This window comes from Pteropus alecto, unplaced genomic scaffold, assembly GCF_000325575.1.
Source record: "Pteropus alecto unplaced genomic scaffold, ASM32557v1 scaffold103, whole genome shotgun sequence".
Classification (NCBI taxonomy): Eukaryota; Metazoa; Chordata; class Mammalia; order Chiroptera; family Pteropodidae; genus Pteropus; species Pteropus alecto.
Window position 1 is genome coordinate 11888343 of NW_006436288.1, and position 12888 is coordinate 11901230.

Consider the following 12888-nt stretch of genomic DNA (forward strand, 5'->3'; position numbering starts at 1 on the left):
CTAATGACTATATCCCATTCCTATGTTAGCAGGTTCCAAGAGTTCACACATTTTGTGAGTGAAGCCTATGACTCCATTTTGGGACACAGGTGTATAGACACTTGCTCAGAATAAGCACATGAGAAACCCTGTTTGGATCTGTTAGCAGCCATCTTGGGACAGTGTGCTTAGAGCTTTTGTAGAAATGAAGCCAAGACAAAAGGTGAGCTAAGAACTGGAGGGGGAGGAATTTGCATCCTGATCACATTCTTTGAATACAGATGAAGCCTATTCTTAATTCTTTTATGTTCTCTAGTGTGAGGCTGTTAATTATCTTTGAAGTCAGTTTGTGCTGAATGTTTTTTACCTTTCATCAAAAGAATTTTAACTGATTGCCAAATAAATGCACTCAAAAGTAAGGTTAGATCTGAGTCCTAATTTGTGACTCACGTAACCTCAACCAAGTTTTTAAAACACGTGTGGCTCTGTTAACAGATCTGTAATTTGGGATTAATAATTGCTGTTTTACGGAGTTGTCAGACCCTTGGAAACATGTTTTAAAAAATGAAGGAAAACAGATTTGTGAACAGCTTTAGAGACTATAAAATATGCAAATATCAATTATATTGTGATCAAGCCAGTGACAAAGCAGGAAATATCATCACATACTATTGAAGGAATTGGAGTATTTAGCTCAAGAGAGAAATAAAGATATGGCAATACTCTTCACATATTTGAAGGGCTGCCGTAAAAGGATATTTTTTTCTACATAGCTGAAAAGAGACAAATTAGAAAAGTTGCGTGAAAAATTTTAGTGCAGTAGAATATGGGGCTATCAGATCACAAGTCATCTAGCAAAAAGTGGATCATTTTTATCCAGGATGATGAAGAATACATTGGGTGGGAGACTGAAGAATGTATGTATTGAGAATGTAATTTCTGCTGTCATTTTTTGTTCTAAGGATCTCTTTCTATTCATGTATCATTTTAGGTACATGGCAATGTCTAATTCCACAGATTTAAACTCAGTTACTAACATTCCAAAAAGCTATCATACTCATAACTGAATTGTTGAAAATTCTTTTTCAGAAATAATTACTATAAAATGCCTTTAAAATACAATTAGAATAGTTATATTGCCGCTTTTTAAATATGTAACATTAGTTAGGTAACTTGACTACTCTAAACCTCAGGGTATACCTGCCTATCAAAATAGTTTTGAGGATTAAATGAAAATACACATCATTATTTTATTAACTTTAAATACCAACTATCATTGCTTATATATTTTTATTTTAATACTTTTTATATTATATTTTGCTTAACTTTGCTGATAGAAAAGTTGATAGAATCTTTAATTGTAAGTACAATTAACAAGCTTATAACCCAGATACATTTGTTTAACTTACTTATTAGCACAGTGCTTGGAACATATTATATATTATTGTTGCTGAGATGCCCACTGCTGTTGTTGATACTATTATAATTTCCACCCTCTTAATTACCTTTGTAATTTTAACAGTTAGCATAGTGCCATGCATAATAAATAGTGAACGAATGGATGATTACTGTAATTACTTAAGGCTGCAGTTTTCAGTCTGCATTAAGGTGCTCTGGGACGCTATGATGAATTCACAAAAGTGCTGCAGAGTATTTCAAATATTAGAGTGCAATGCAGAGATATTTGAGATCACTTGGAAACCAAGTAAACTGTTAGCTTGTCCATACTAATTTGTCTTAAATTCCCTTCTGTTGTAGCATACTTTAGTCAAACTGTGTTTGGTTTAGGGGTTGCTGTGATAAAAAGCAAATGCCATGCAAATATCAGTGTGGAACAGGAAATGAGAGTGTTATTGTCTATTCTAATGCCAAGATTTAAGAAGTTGTGCAATGCCTAGTGGGGACAAAATTCTCCTGAATAAGTAACTGTGGATCAGGACGAAATATAAGTATTTTTCTTTCAACATTTGTATATCATCTTTTCAAATAGCTGCTAAGTTATGACCCAATTAATTAATTAACGGAATGATTAGGTGTTTCTTTTGGCTTAAAGGGCAGCAATGAAGCCATGAACTGAGGAAGTTTGGGAACCTTTAACCTAGTGTGTACTCACCCTATCAGGTGTTCTGGGGCACACAAGAAATATAAGACATAGTCCCTACCCTTAAGTAGATTTTCTTTAAATTGGAGAAACAAATTCATTCATTCACTGAAGATAAATTATGCATCTACACTCTGTACCAGATACTGTATCGGATTCTAGTCATAATATGAACTGTGATAAATATAATCCCCGACTTCAAAGGGATCTCAGCTTGTAAACTGGATAAGTAAAGCAGTTATTACAATTCTGAGTTATGGAGTGCTTTTAGAGATAAAATATAGGGTGTTCTTTGAGCAGATACAGACAGTACCATGAGGAGATGTGGAAAATCTGGTACATTTCAGGGAGAGCTTCTAGAGATGATGATGCTTAAACTGAATTGTGCAGAAGGAGGAGTAGGCCTACTTATCAGAACAGGAGGATAAGAGGAAATCATTTCAAATTGAGAAAGCATGGCATGTCCAGGAAACTGCAGATTGAGTACTTACTATATACATGACAAAATGGTAGTTTCTACAGAGGTTACAAACACTAATGAGACTTTGTCATTGTTTTCAGGATCTTACAGTGAACTTACAGTGAATATGTCAAATCCATAAATCGCCCTAATGAGAGGCAGAATAAGAAAAAACACATGTTGTTGAAACATCTGAAAACACAAAGAAGGGAATAAGCATAGTGGGTGATAGATATTGATTTGACAGAAATCGACGTTTTCGAGAGGAAAAGTAGTATAAAACAAAGATGGGAGTGATATGCTAGTACAGATTATGAGAACCGTGAAGTTAATTAGTTGAAATCATATTTACTACCAGAAATAGAATACCACTGAAGACTTCTTTGGCACAAGAGAGACAAAGGCTAAATATCCTTTATGGAAGATTGTGTTGCAGCCTTAAGTGGGATACACTGAAGTAGGGGAGACTCTGACATTACTGGTACTCCCTGTGAGTTGCTGGAATACGTGGGCAGTTTATCCCAAATGATAGCAGTTGAAATGGCAAAAAAAGAAGAAAGCTGAACCTGGTGACTAGAAATAGGATATGAAATCAAACATGACTCTAAGGCATTAAATTTTACTGACCAACCCTGTATGTGGAGTGAACAACAAGTAATTGACCATTTTCAGTGTGATCTTGTTCTGAGTAATAGTGAACAAACAAAAGTAATGTATTTTACCAAACTGGCAAGATTTAAGTGCTTTATAGTTCTTTAGTTCTATCATATGTTGCTAATAATTTTGTTTTCATGTAACAAAATATCATTTCGTTCACATATTTACAGAAAGCAGAATATTTAAGTATTTCTATTTTTCCTCTTTTTATCAGCTTTATTTTTTTATATTTATCTAAGGAGGTGGGGTTAAAGACCATTCTATCCTATAGATATATTAATATCTGTGTTTTACCAGTTTCAGTACAAGTTGTTTTAGCACACTAATACAAATTTTTACTGAATTCTTTGTGCAATGATATCTGTATTCCTGTCTACAACCAAGTATCATGTGAGAGGAGAAAAAGTATATGGAATGATAAAAGGAATAAATGTGTCAGATTATATAGAATTTAAAGATTAAGTAATATTTTATGGAATTGTTTAAGGGGAAAAATATCTTAAATTTGTAAATCTTTGTGTAAGGAAGAATACATGAGACTGAAAACATGACTAGGTTTTTTTTTTAAAAAAAACCAAAGATGATTTCTAGAAATGAAAGATAAATTTACAATTTAAAACAGTGAGTGGAACTTCTTATCCTAGTCAAAACAAATGGCCTGTGTGGGGCTAACCCTTTCACCAAAAACAAACAAAACAAAACAAAACAACTATAAACACAGGACAAAGTATCTAAAACAGCTTTCAGAAGGCATTGAAGAGCAGCTAATGCAGATGGGATTGGAGGAGTTTCCATACTTGAGAAAATGGAAATGTTAAAAGTGAATTTTACAGTCAGGCTTTAAAAAGCAAGCATTTTCTATTTAGCACCATGTGGAATTAAAGCTCAAGCAGAAAACATCAGTCTTATAGAGTTCATGAAGCAGAAGGCAGAGTTCAGGCCTGCCAAGGGGCAGATTTTCAGAACAAAATCTAGAACGACAACAACAACAAATCACTGTTAAGATTCCCCTCTTCACACATCATTGGCCAAATCCTAAATTGCTTATACAGAGGGAAGACTCTTAAAATTCATCAACAAAAAAGTAGTAGTTGGGAGGCTAAATTGCTGACCAGACACTTTGGGAGAAGTAAAATTGGTGTTTAAGTCCCGCTGAGTCGGAAGGGCTTTGGTGAATCAAAGGCTTTCATTTAGAACCCCAGAGGGCCTTACCTTACTCTTTGGAATAAAAGCCATCTAGAAATAAGGGCACTATACAAAAGTACATGTAAAAGTGGCCAATAAGTGTGTGAAAGGTGCTCAATATCATTATTCTTCCAGGAAGTGTGAATTAAAACCAAATGAGGTACCAATATCTCCCTGCCCTAGATATGAGTTTAATTAAAGGGACTGACTACACTAAATGTTGTTGATGATAATATGGAATAACTAGACTTCTCATACATTCTTGGTGGAAGTGTAAATTTGTCTACTGACTTTAAAAAAGTCTGTGGTAGTATCTACTAGTTAGCTCAACACACATGCACTCTGATACCCTCATTTCCACAATTATGTTATGCAGGCATACCTCAGAGAATATCATGAGTTTAGTTCCAGACCACCACAATAAAGCGAATATTGAAATAAAGTGAGTCGCTCAATTTTTTTGGTTTCCTAGTACATACAAGAGTTATGTTTATGCTACATTGTAATCTATTAAGTATGTAATAGCATTATGTCTCGAAAACAATGTACATACCTTAATTAAAAATACTTTATTGCTAAAACATATTAACCATCATCTGAGCCTTTAGTGAGTTGTAATCATTTTGCTGGTGGAGAGTTTTGCCTCCATTTTGATAAAAATGCAATAATATAAAACAAAGTGCAATAAAGTGAGGTATGCTTGTATACTCAACAGAAGCTAGTGTTTACATCCACTAATAGATGTGTAAAGAAATGATAAAAGGTGCTTTATTCGTAATAATCCAAATGGAAACATTCCAAATATTCATTAGTTTTAGAATGGAAAAGTTGTGGTATATTCATACTAAGAACACTACACCAAAATAAAAAGACAAACTAATGATACTCTCTATAATATGAATGATTCTCAAAAATATTATGTGGAACAAAACCAGTCACAAAAGCATAAATATTGTAATTCGAGTTTTATGGCCTTTAAGAATATAAAAATTATCTATGGAAATAGAAATCATAATAGTGGCTATTTATAATTAGGAGACATGTGAGCGAACTTTCTGAGGCATATAAATCTTTTTTTTCTTGATCTTGGTAGTGGGTAAACAGGTATATATGTATGTAAAATTTATTGAGCCATACATTTAAAGTTTGTGTGTTTCACTATGTCTAAAAATTTTTTTAAAACTAAGCATGAAAGAAAAATAATGCAGTCATTAAAATAGTTATTTACAAAATTGTAAGAAGCATCTAAAGTGATACTTCAGAGAAAATCATAGTTTTAAATGCATATAATAGAAAGTAGAAAAGACTGGAAAATAATGGACAAAGACTTCAAGTTTATTAAGGAAATTAGAAAGAATAGAAGAATCCAAAGAAAGAAAATAGAAAAATAATAAAGGTTATGCAAGATATTCAAGATAATGATAGGAAAGTTTCAAAATATTATACTTCATTTTTTAAAAGACAAAATTCACAAATCTTAATGAAGAAGGTGGGATGTTATTAATACACATTATTAGAGGAATGAATAAAGTGACCTAATATAGAGGCTATACAAATTTAAAGATAATATAAGCAGTATAAATAATACCAATCAATTATAAAGCTTAGATGAAATGAGAAATTACCAAGAAAAATATAAATCCCAAAACTGATGAAGAATTAGAAAAGCTGAATAGTTCTATATAATAAATTGTATCTGTAGTTTGTTTCTATAAAAAATAAATGTAGATACTCCCCTCTCCAGCACATGGAACTTAATTCACCACCCCTTGAGTGTTGGCTGCACTTCGTTGTTCATTTCAAATTAATAGATTATAGAAAGGGAAAATATGTTAATCTATGCTTGCTATACCTGGCAGATACCATTTTAACCAAATGATTAAGATTAATATCGCTAGTGATAAATTATGTTTAATGCCACGTACCCCCGATATGATATAACGAGAAGCGTGCTTAATCTCTGATATTCTTCCCCAAAATCCATAACCCTAGTCTATTGATGAGGAAAAGAGAGACAAATTTAAATTTCTTCAGATACCTGAAAAGTACTCTTCATAAGTGTCAATGTCTTAATAAAAAAAGACTGAAAATCTGTCACAGATTAGAGGAGATTAATGAAATACGATGTCTGAGTACAATGTTTTACCCTGGATTAATCCTGGAACATAAAATATATTAGGGAAAACATTGTGAAATACAAATAAAATCTGTAATCTGTTTAATATTATATGGTGTTAATTTCTTAGCTTGATAAATGCACCATAATTATGTAAGATGTTACTAAGTAGGGGAAGCTAGATTAAAGGTATATGAGCACTCTTGTACTATCTTTGCAATTTTTATGTAAGTCTAAAATTGTTAAAAATAAAATTTGAATATATTTTTTTCTCACGTATATCTAGTTAAAAAGAGCAGATAGAATACTCATTTTTATCTACTCCCTTCTAAAATCTTACTAAAATAAAACTTGACTGAAATGGAACACTAAGCTAAAAGTGGAGACAACTGAGAACACCCATATACACTGTAGAAACTCCAACAGCTTACTAATTGATACCTCTGGAAGTGAGAATGAAGATGAAGCTTCAAATAGAAGAAAAGTTTGAAAGTCTGTTTAATAAGCAGTTAGATCCCTATTTTTTTTCTAGTCCTAGCAGAAAACTGCGGTTATTTCTCTGGAAAAAAAGTAAAATGCAGACTCTCTGGACCAAGACTCACCAAGCACAATTGAAGGTATAGGTGCTATAATGAAAGGGGAGCTGGGAGGAGAGCAAGATGAAAAGTTTCATGCTGTTTATTTAGAACCTTGGCTATTTTTCCCATTCCAGCTCTCAGAATGCTGACAACCAGACAGAAAATTGGAAGATTTTTTCCTAAGGAATCTAGACAGCTCAAGATAAAAGATCTAACTATATTGGTATCAGAAACTGCCCTAAGGAAACAACTTAGTCAGATTACTCTGTTATTAAGATCACAGTCCATAAACCACAACTGCAAGCACAGAGATGTTACTCAGCATTTTACTGCTCTACTCTTTAAACATGAGCAAATAGTCAAGTATGAATAGTCAAATTGTCATGAAAAGTAGGGAATAAAACATGCTGTGGAGACATAAGAGGTTAAAAAATATTATCAGTTTTTTCAGAGGTAAGAGAGGTTTTGTGTCTGTGAAACAGGAAAAGGATGCTATTTTTTTAAGTCAAAGATTAGATATTTAAAATACAGTAGAAAATAAAAAAGAAAAGAAACATGAATCAGCAGAAGTTATAGAAGTCCTTCAGAGAAAAGGGTGTAAAAATATGAAGAAATAGAAAACAGGAGTGAAAAGACCAGAATATCAAGCAACCAACTCAGGAGGTTTATTAGCTAAATCATGGATGTTGAAGAATAAAAAAAAAGAAAATAGAATGCAGAAAATTATTATTAGTAGTAATGATATAATAATATAGTAGTAATAATATTATTATGAAACTTCTAAAATAATATATAATTAGATACTATGCATACACTGTATATAGAAACAAAAAATAATTAAAGCACACAGTTGCCTCCAAAAATTTTCGATGCAAAGATTTATAGCTCCCAGACCAGAACTGGGCTGAGATTTGTTCCATAAATAATTTAATTATGTTTACAATCCCAAACACAACTGCAATCCTTAATTAAATTGCACTGATAAAGAACAAACAACCACAGACCATTTATTAGTTCATGACCTGGCGATTACTGAAATATATGGTAAATGTAATGAGGACTAAAAGATAACTATACTTTTAAGCAATAAAGAGAAATTTTAAAATCTTGTGTAAATATGTCACATAAGCATTTAGCCCTAAATGACATTTATCATGACTTATTTAATTATAACAGTATAGAAAGTGATTCCAGTCATTAATTTTTTAAAAAATTATTATATAGAACTCTTTCTTTCGCACTTAAAAACTAGTTATATAACCATTTGGATATGATTTATTGCATATATTGTTAGATAAAAATTAGGATATGATGACAAATGTAACTGATATATTTTGACAAACCATAACATATATGCAAATGGATGTCTTTCCCTCTGAACTATTGACCTTAGAGCAGTGACTCTCAACTGGAGGTGATCTAGTGAGTAGACACCAATTTTGCTGTTTATCATGACACCCCATTCCTACACATAGCAAAGAATTATCAATAGTGCCAAAGTTGAGTAATCTTCCCTTAGAGAATATACCATTGTCTAATGGTGTGGCCTTTGCTAAAATATTCTGGAAAATCATCTTTTAGAATTGTGTATTTGAATATACTGATTGTGGCAAACCTTCATTCTTTGTGAGGTATATTTTAATTTGGGCTAATTCTCATGGCTCGTAGGGATGATACAGTTTATTTCTGGAACTCAGTGAAACATGTAGGCAGGTATTCACAGGCACTTTCATACATGCACACAAAATTCATTAATCATGTCCAACTAATTTAGAATTTGGTTAGAAAAGAGAAGACTTAAACTTTACTTTCGTATCATATTCAAAGGAATTTGTTTATTGATAAATAATTTTTAAGGATAGATTTTAGAACCTTAACTGTCACCTAACTCCCAACTAGGAGGAGAGAATCAAGAGAAACTTTCTTTATAAATGGTTCTTTGCTTGCTCAAAAATTAATAGAGGAAGATTCTCAAAAATGTGGACTGAGCACATAATATAAAGTCTCAACTCCAAAAAAATGCCAACTGAAAAACATATTAACTTAACTCTTCCTGTATTTTCTGGATATATTCTTTTTATTTAATTGATGCTTTTACTTTCAACCAAATAGGTCTAGTCAAATTTACTGATATGACCCTTGCTAGATAGAAATTCTGATTGATGTTAAATATGGGACAGGTTTATCTTTTACATTCAAATAATCCAGGTCTACAACCCTTATTTGCAGTTTTAAAATTACAAAAGCTCTGAAAAACTAAGGATTTTTGTAACTCAGCTGTTGACAGAATCTGATCTGAACTGATATGATATTTTTACTTTTAATTTACCCACATAGTATGAGACTATTCATACTCTTCACTGGAAAACTTTTAATATGTTGCATTTCAAGGAGCTTAGTAATATGTGAAGTATTTTTTGCCTTTCTAAAATCTGAAAATTTTCAAATTCCAAATTAGTAAGTGTGAAATCAATAGAAATTGAAATAGTAGATGCTTATATTTTAAATCTTATTTGTCATTTTTAAAAATTGCTATAGTTCTTCAACTTTAATTTTTCAAATTATGAAAGAATTTAGTGCTCTATTATTTTTTGATTGAAACTAAAGCATAATATACTCTGACTGAAAATATAAGAGTAACAATTTTCAGTCACCATTCGGTGATTTTCAGATTTGTGACTTTTATGTATTAGGAAAGAAACCCCCCAAATTAAGAGTATACCAATATTAAAATGGGAAGAAGACATGATCAAGCAAATGATAAGAGAGTATATGTATATTGCTAATATTTCTATGAAAAATGATGAATATCATAATTTTTTTTAATGCAGCATAAATTAGATGTCCTTTTCAAATAAGCAAAGGTTCTAAAAACTGGTAAGACTAAATGTAATCAAGGATGTAAGAAAGCAGCCATTTTCATGCATTGCTTATGGGGAAAATGTGTACAAAATGTCCAAAGCTATAAGAGAGCTCGAAGATTATATCCTTTATCCAAAGTGATTCTACTTCTTGAATCGATCCTAAGGAAATATATAATATGCATTACAAAGATACATATATGAATGCTCATTACTTCTTTATTCTATTGAAAATAATCAAAATACCCATGAATAAAGATTGGTAAAATGAATTATTATATATCCCTATAATGGAATATAAATCATATGATAAAAGAATATTTAATGGCTTAAAAATATTCAAAATATATTTTAATTGGAAAATGCCAGACTTAGAAAATAGTATATACAGTTTGAATCCCATCCTCTTTATAACCAAGTATGTGGTGTGTGTGTATATTGTTGCATTCACATTTTTCTATATTTCAAATCTTCCACAGTAAATATATTCAAAATAGGAAATTCTTAATATTATTTTATATTTTCCAAATTATATACATACTTAAAATTGGGAAAAACTAAATATACATATACATTACAAAGATAAGAGTCTTTAAGAATAACAGAATGAAAAGAATACTCCTGAGAAATTTCAAGGCATTTTATAATTGACTGCCTGTCTAAAAAAAGGATTCTACCTATATAGATAAGTAGAAATTAAAGAAATTTATTCTGTGGCATTCATCCAATCCATGAAACACTGTTTTAGCAGAAAATATTACTACTACTTTTTTGAGAAGTGTTATATTTCTTTTTCAGAATTTTAGCCTTCTTTCTCCTCGTCTGAAATTCTGAAATCTCTTAGGTACCTGATTACTATTTCAGTAAAATGGGGAATACCATTTTTCTTCCTAGATTTCTCATTTCAAATATTAGCACACAGGGTGGAATTTTTACTTCTTATTCATGGTGTCCAGCTCTTAACATCTTAACCTGGCAGGAGGACCAAACTAGTTGTAAATCTTACTACCCAGACCACACTTGATTATTGTATGATGGGAAAATTAAACGTGAATAAAACAGCTAGAGCATTAGGGTGTTCTTGGAAGAATAAACACAAGTTGGAAGTCTTATGTGGATAGTGCAAAGTACAGGAAGGCAATCAATCATGTAAACATCAAATGAAAGGTTAGTAAGGAAGCCATTGGAGTCTGTCAGGCGCTCCCAGCAATAAATGGCTTATTCCATTTCTTTTCCCTTTCACTCACAGTTTAGAAAAGTGAATTCTGTGGAATCTTTAAAAGTTCCCAAAAAGTTTGTAAGTTCTTATTCCTGTTTAAAGATATGCTTTGAACAGAATGAGCTCAAATCATTAAAGAGGACTTTTAGCTTACATAAAATGGACACAAATATGTCACAGTGCATACTTCCCTGATTTTTTCCCCCTTCCCACAAACAGGAAACTGTTAAGGCAGCAATAATAGAAGAGCAGAAGCGAAGTGAAAAAGCTGTGGAAGAGGCAGTGAAAAGAACAAGAGATGAATTGATAGAGTACATAAAAGAACAGAAAAGGGTAAGTACTTCCTGAAGTGTTTTAATTTGTGCTTCCATAAACTGAAGCACTGGCTTCCATACAATAACATGAAATTTAAAAATACTTGAAATGTCCTTTGTCATATAATTTAGGAATATCTATCTAAGATTATTTTTCCGATATGATCATATATTCTAATAGTTAGATCTATAGACCTAAATACCATTTGTCAACAAAAAAGCAACACTGAATAGTTTTTTGCTAGACTCCTAGAAATTACCTATACCATTTTCAATTCAACTTTACACTCATGAAGAAAGGAAACAGTTCCAGATTTTTTTTTTTGAGGTAACATTGGTTTATAAAATATTTCAGGTGTACAACATTATAATTATGTAATACATTGCGCTCACCACAAAAAGTCTGATTTCCATCTATCACCATACAATTGACCTCCTTAACCCATTTCTTCCTCCCTCTACCCCTGCTTCCCCTCTGGTAACCACCAATCCATAGTCTGCCTTTGTGAGTTTGTTTTTGTTTTGTTTGTTCTTCTTTTTCTTATTCCACATGAGTAAAATCATATGGTATTTGTATTTCTTTATCTGACTTATTTCACTTAGCATAATCCCCTCAAAGTCCATCCACGTTGATACAAATGGTAAGATTTTATCTTTTTCTTTGTGGCTGAATAGTATTCCATTGTGGCTGAGTAGTATATGACCTTCGCACAACATAGGGAATAGAATCACTGATACCCCATACAAATTTATGGATACTTTTGGCTCCCCCAAAACTTAACTACTACTAATAACCTAGTGTTGACTGTAAGCCTAATAACCGATAACATAAATAGTTGACTAACACATTTTGTACATTATATGTATTATATACTATATTCTTATAATAAAGTAAGCTAAAGAAAAGAAAATGTTATTAAGGAAATTGTAAGGAAGAGAAAATACATTTACAGTATTCATTGAAAAACAATTTTGTGTAAGTGGACATGCACAGTTCAAACCCATGTTATTCAACAGTCAACTGTACATATCACATCTCTGTTATCCATTAATTCATCAGTGGACACTTAGGTTATTTCTATATCTTGCCTATTGTAAATGATGCTGCAGTGAACATAGTGTGCATATATCTTTTCAAATTACTGTTTTTGTATTCTTGAGATAAATATCCAAAAGTAGAATAGCCAGATCATACGGTAGTTCCATTCTCAGTCTTTTGAGGAATGTTTTCATAGATAAATATCCAGAAGTAGAATAGCCAGATCATATGGTAGTTCCATTCTCAGTCTTTTGAGGAATGTTTGAGGAGTGTTTTCATAGTGACTGTACCCAATTTACATTCCCACAACAGCACATGAAGGTTCTTTTTTTCACATCCTCTCCAACACTTATTTCTTGTCTTTTCAATGATAGCCATT

The 12888-nt window shown here is 31.7% G+C and overlaps 1 protein-coding gene across 1 annotated transcript in view; it reads left to right on the plus strand.

Moving 5' to 3' along the window:
- The window catches only part of CCDC91 (coiled-coil domain containing 91), a 281509-nt gene that overhangs the window by 216292 nt on the left and 52329 nt on the right, over positions 1–12888 (plus strand). Inside the window, exon 12 of the mRNA XM_015589963.2 lies at positions 11376–11489. Within this exon, the coding sequence (XP_015445449.1) occupies positions 11376–11489 (114 nt within the window). The remainder of the gene's footprint in view (positions 1–11375; positions 11490–12888) is intronic.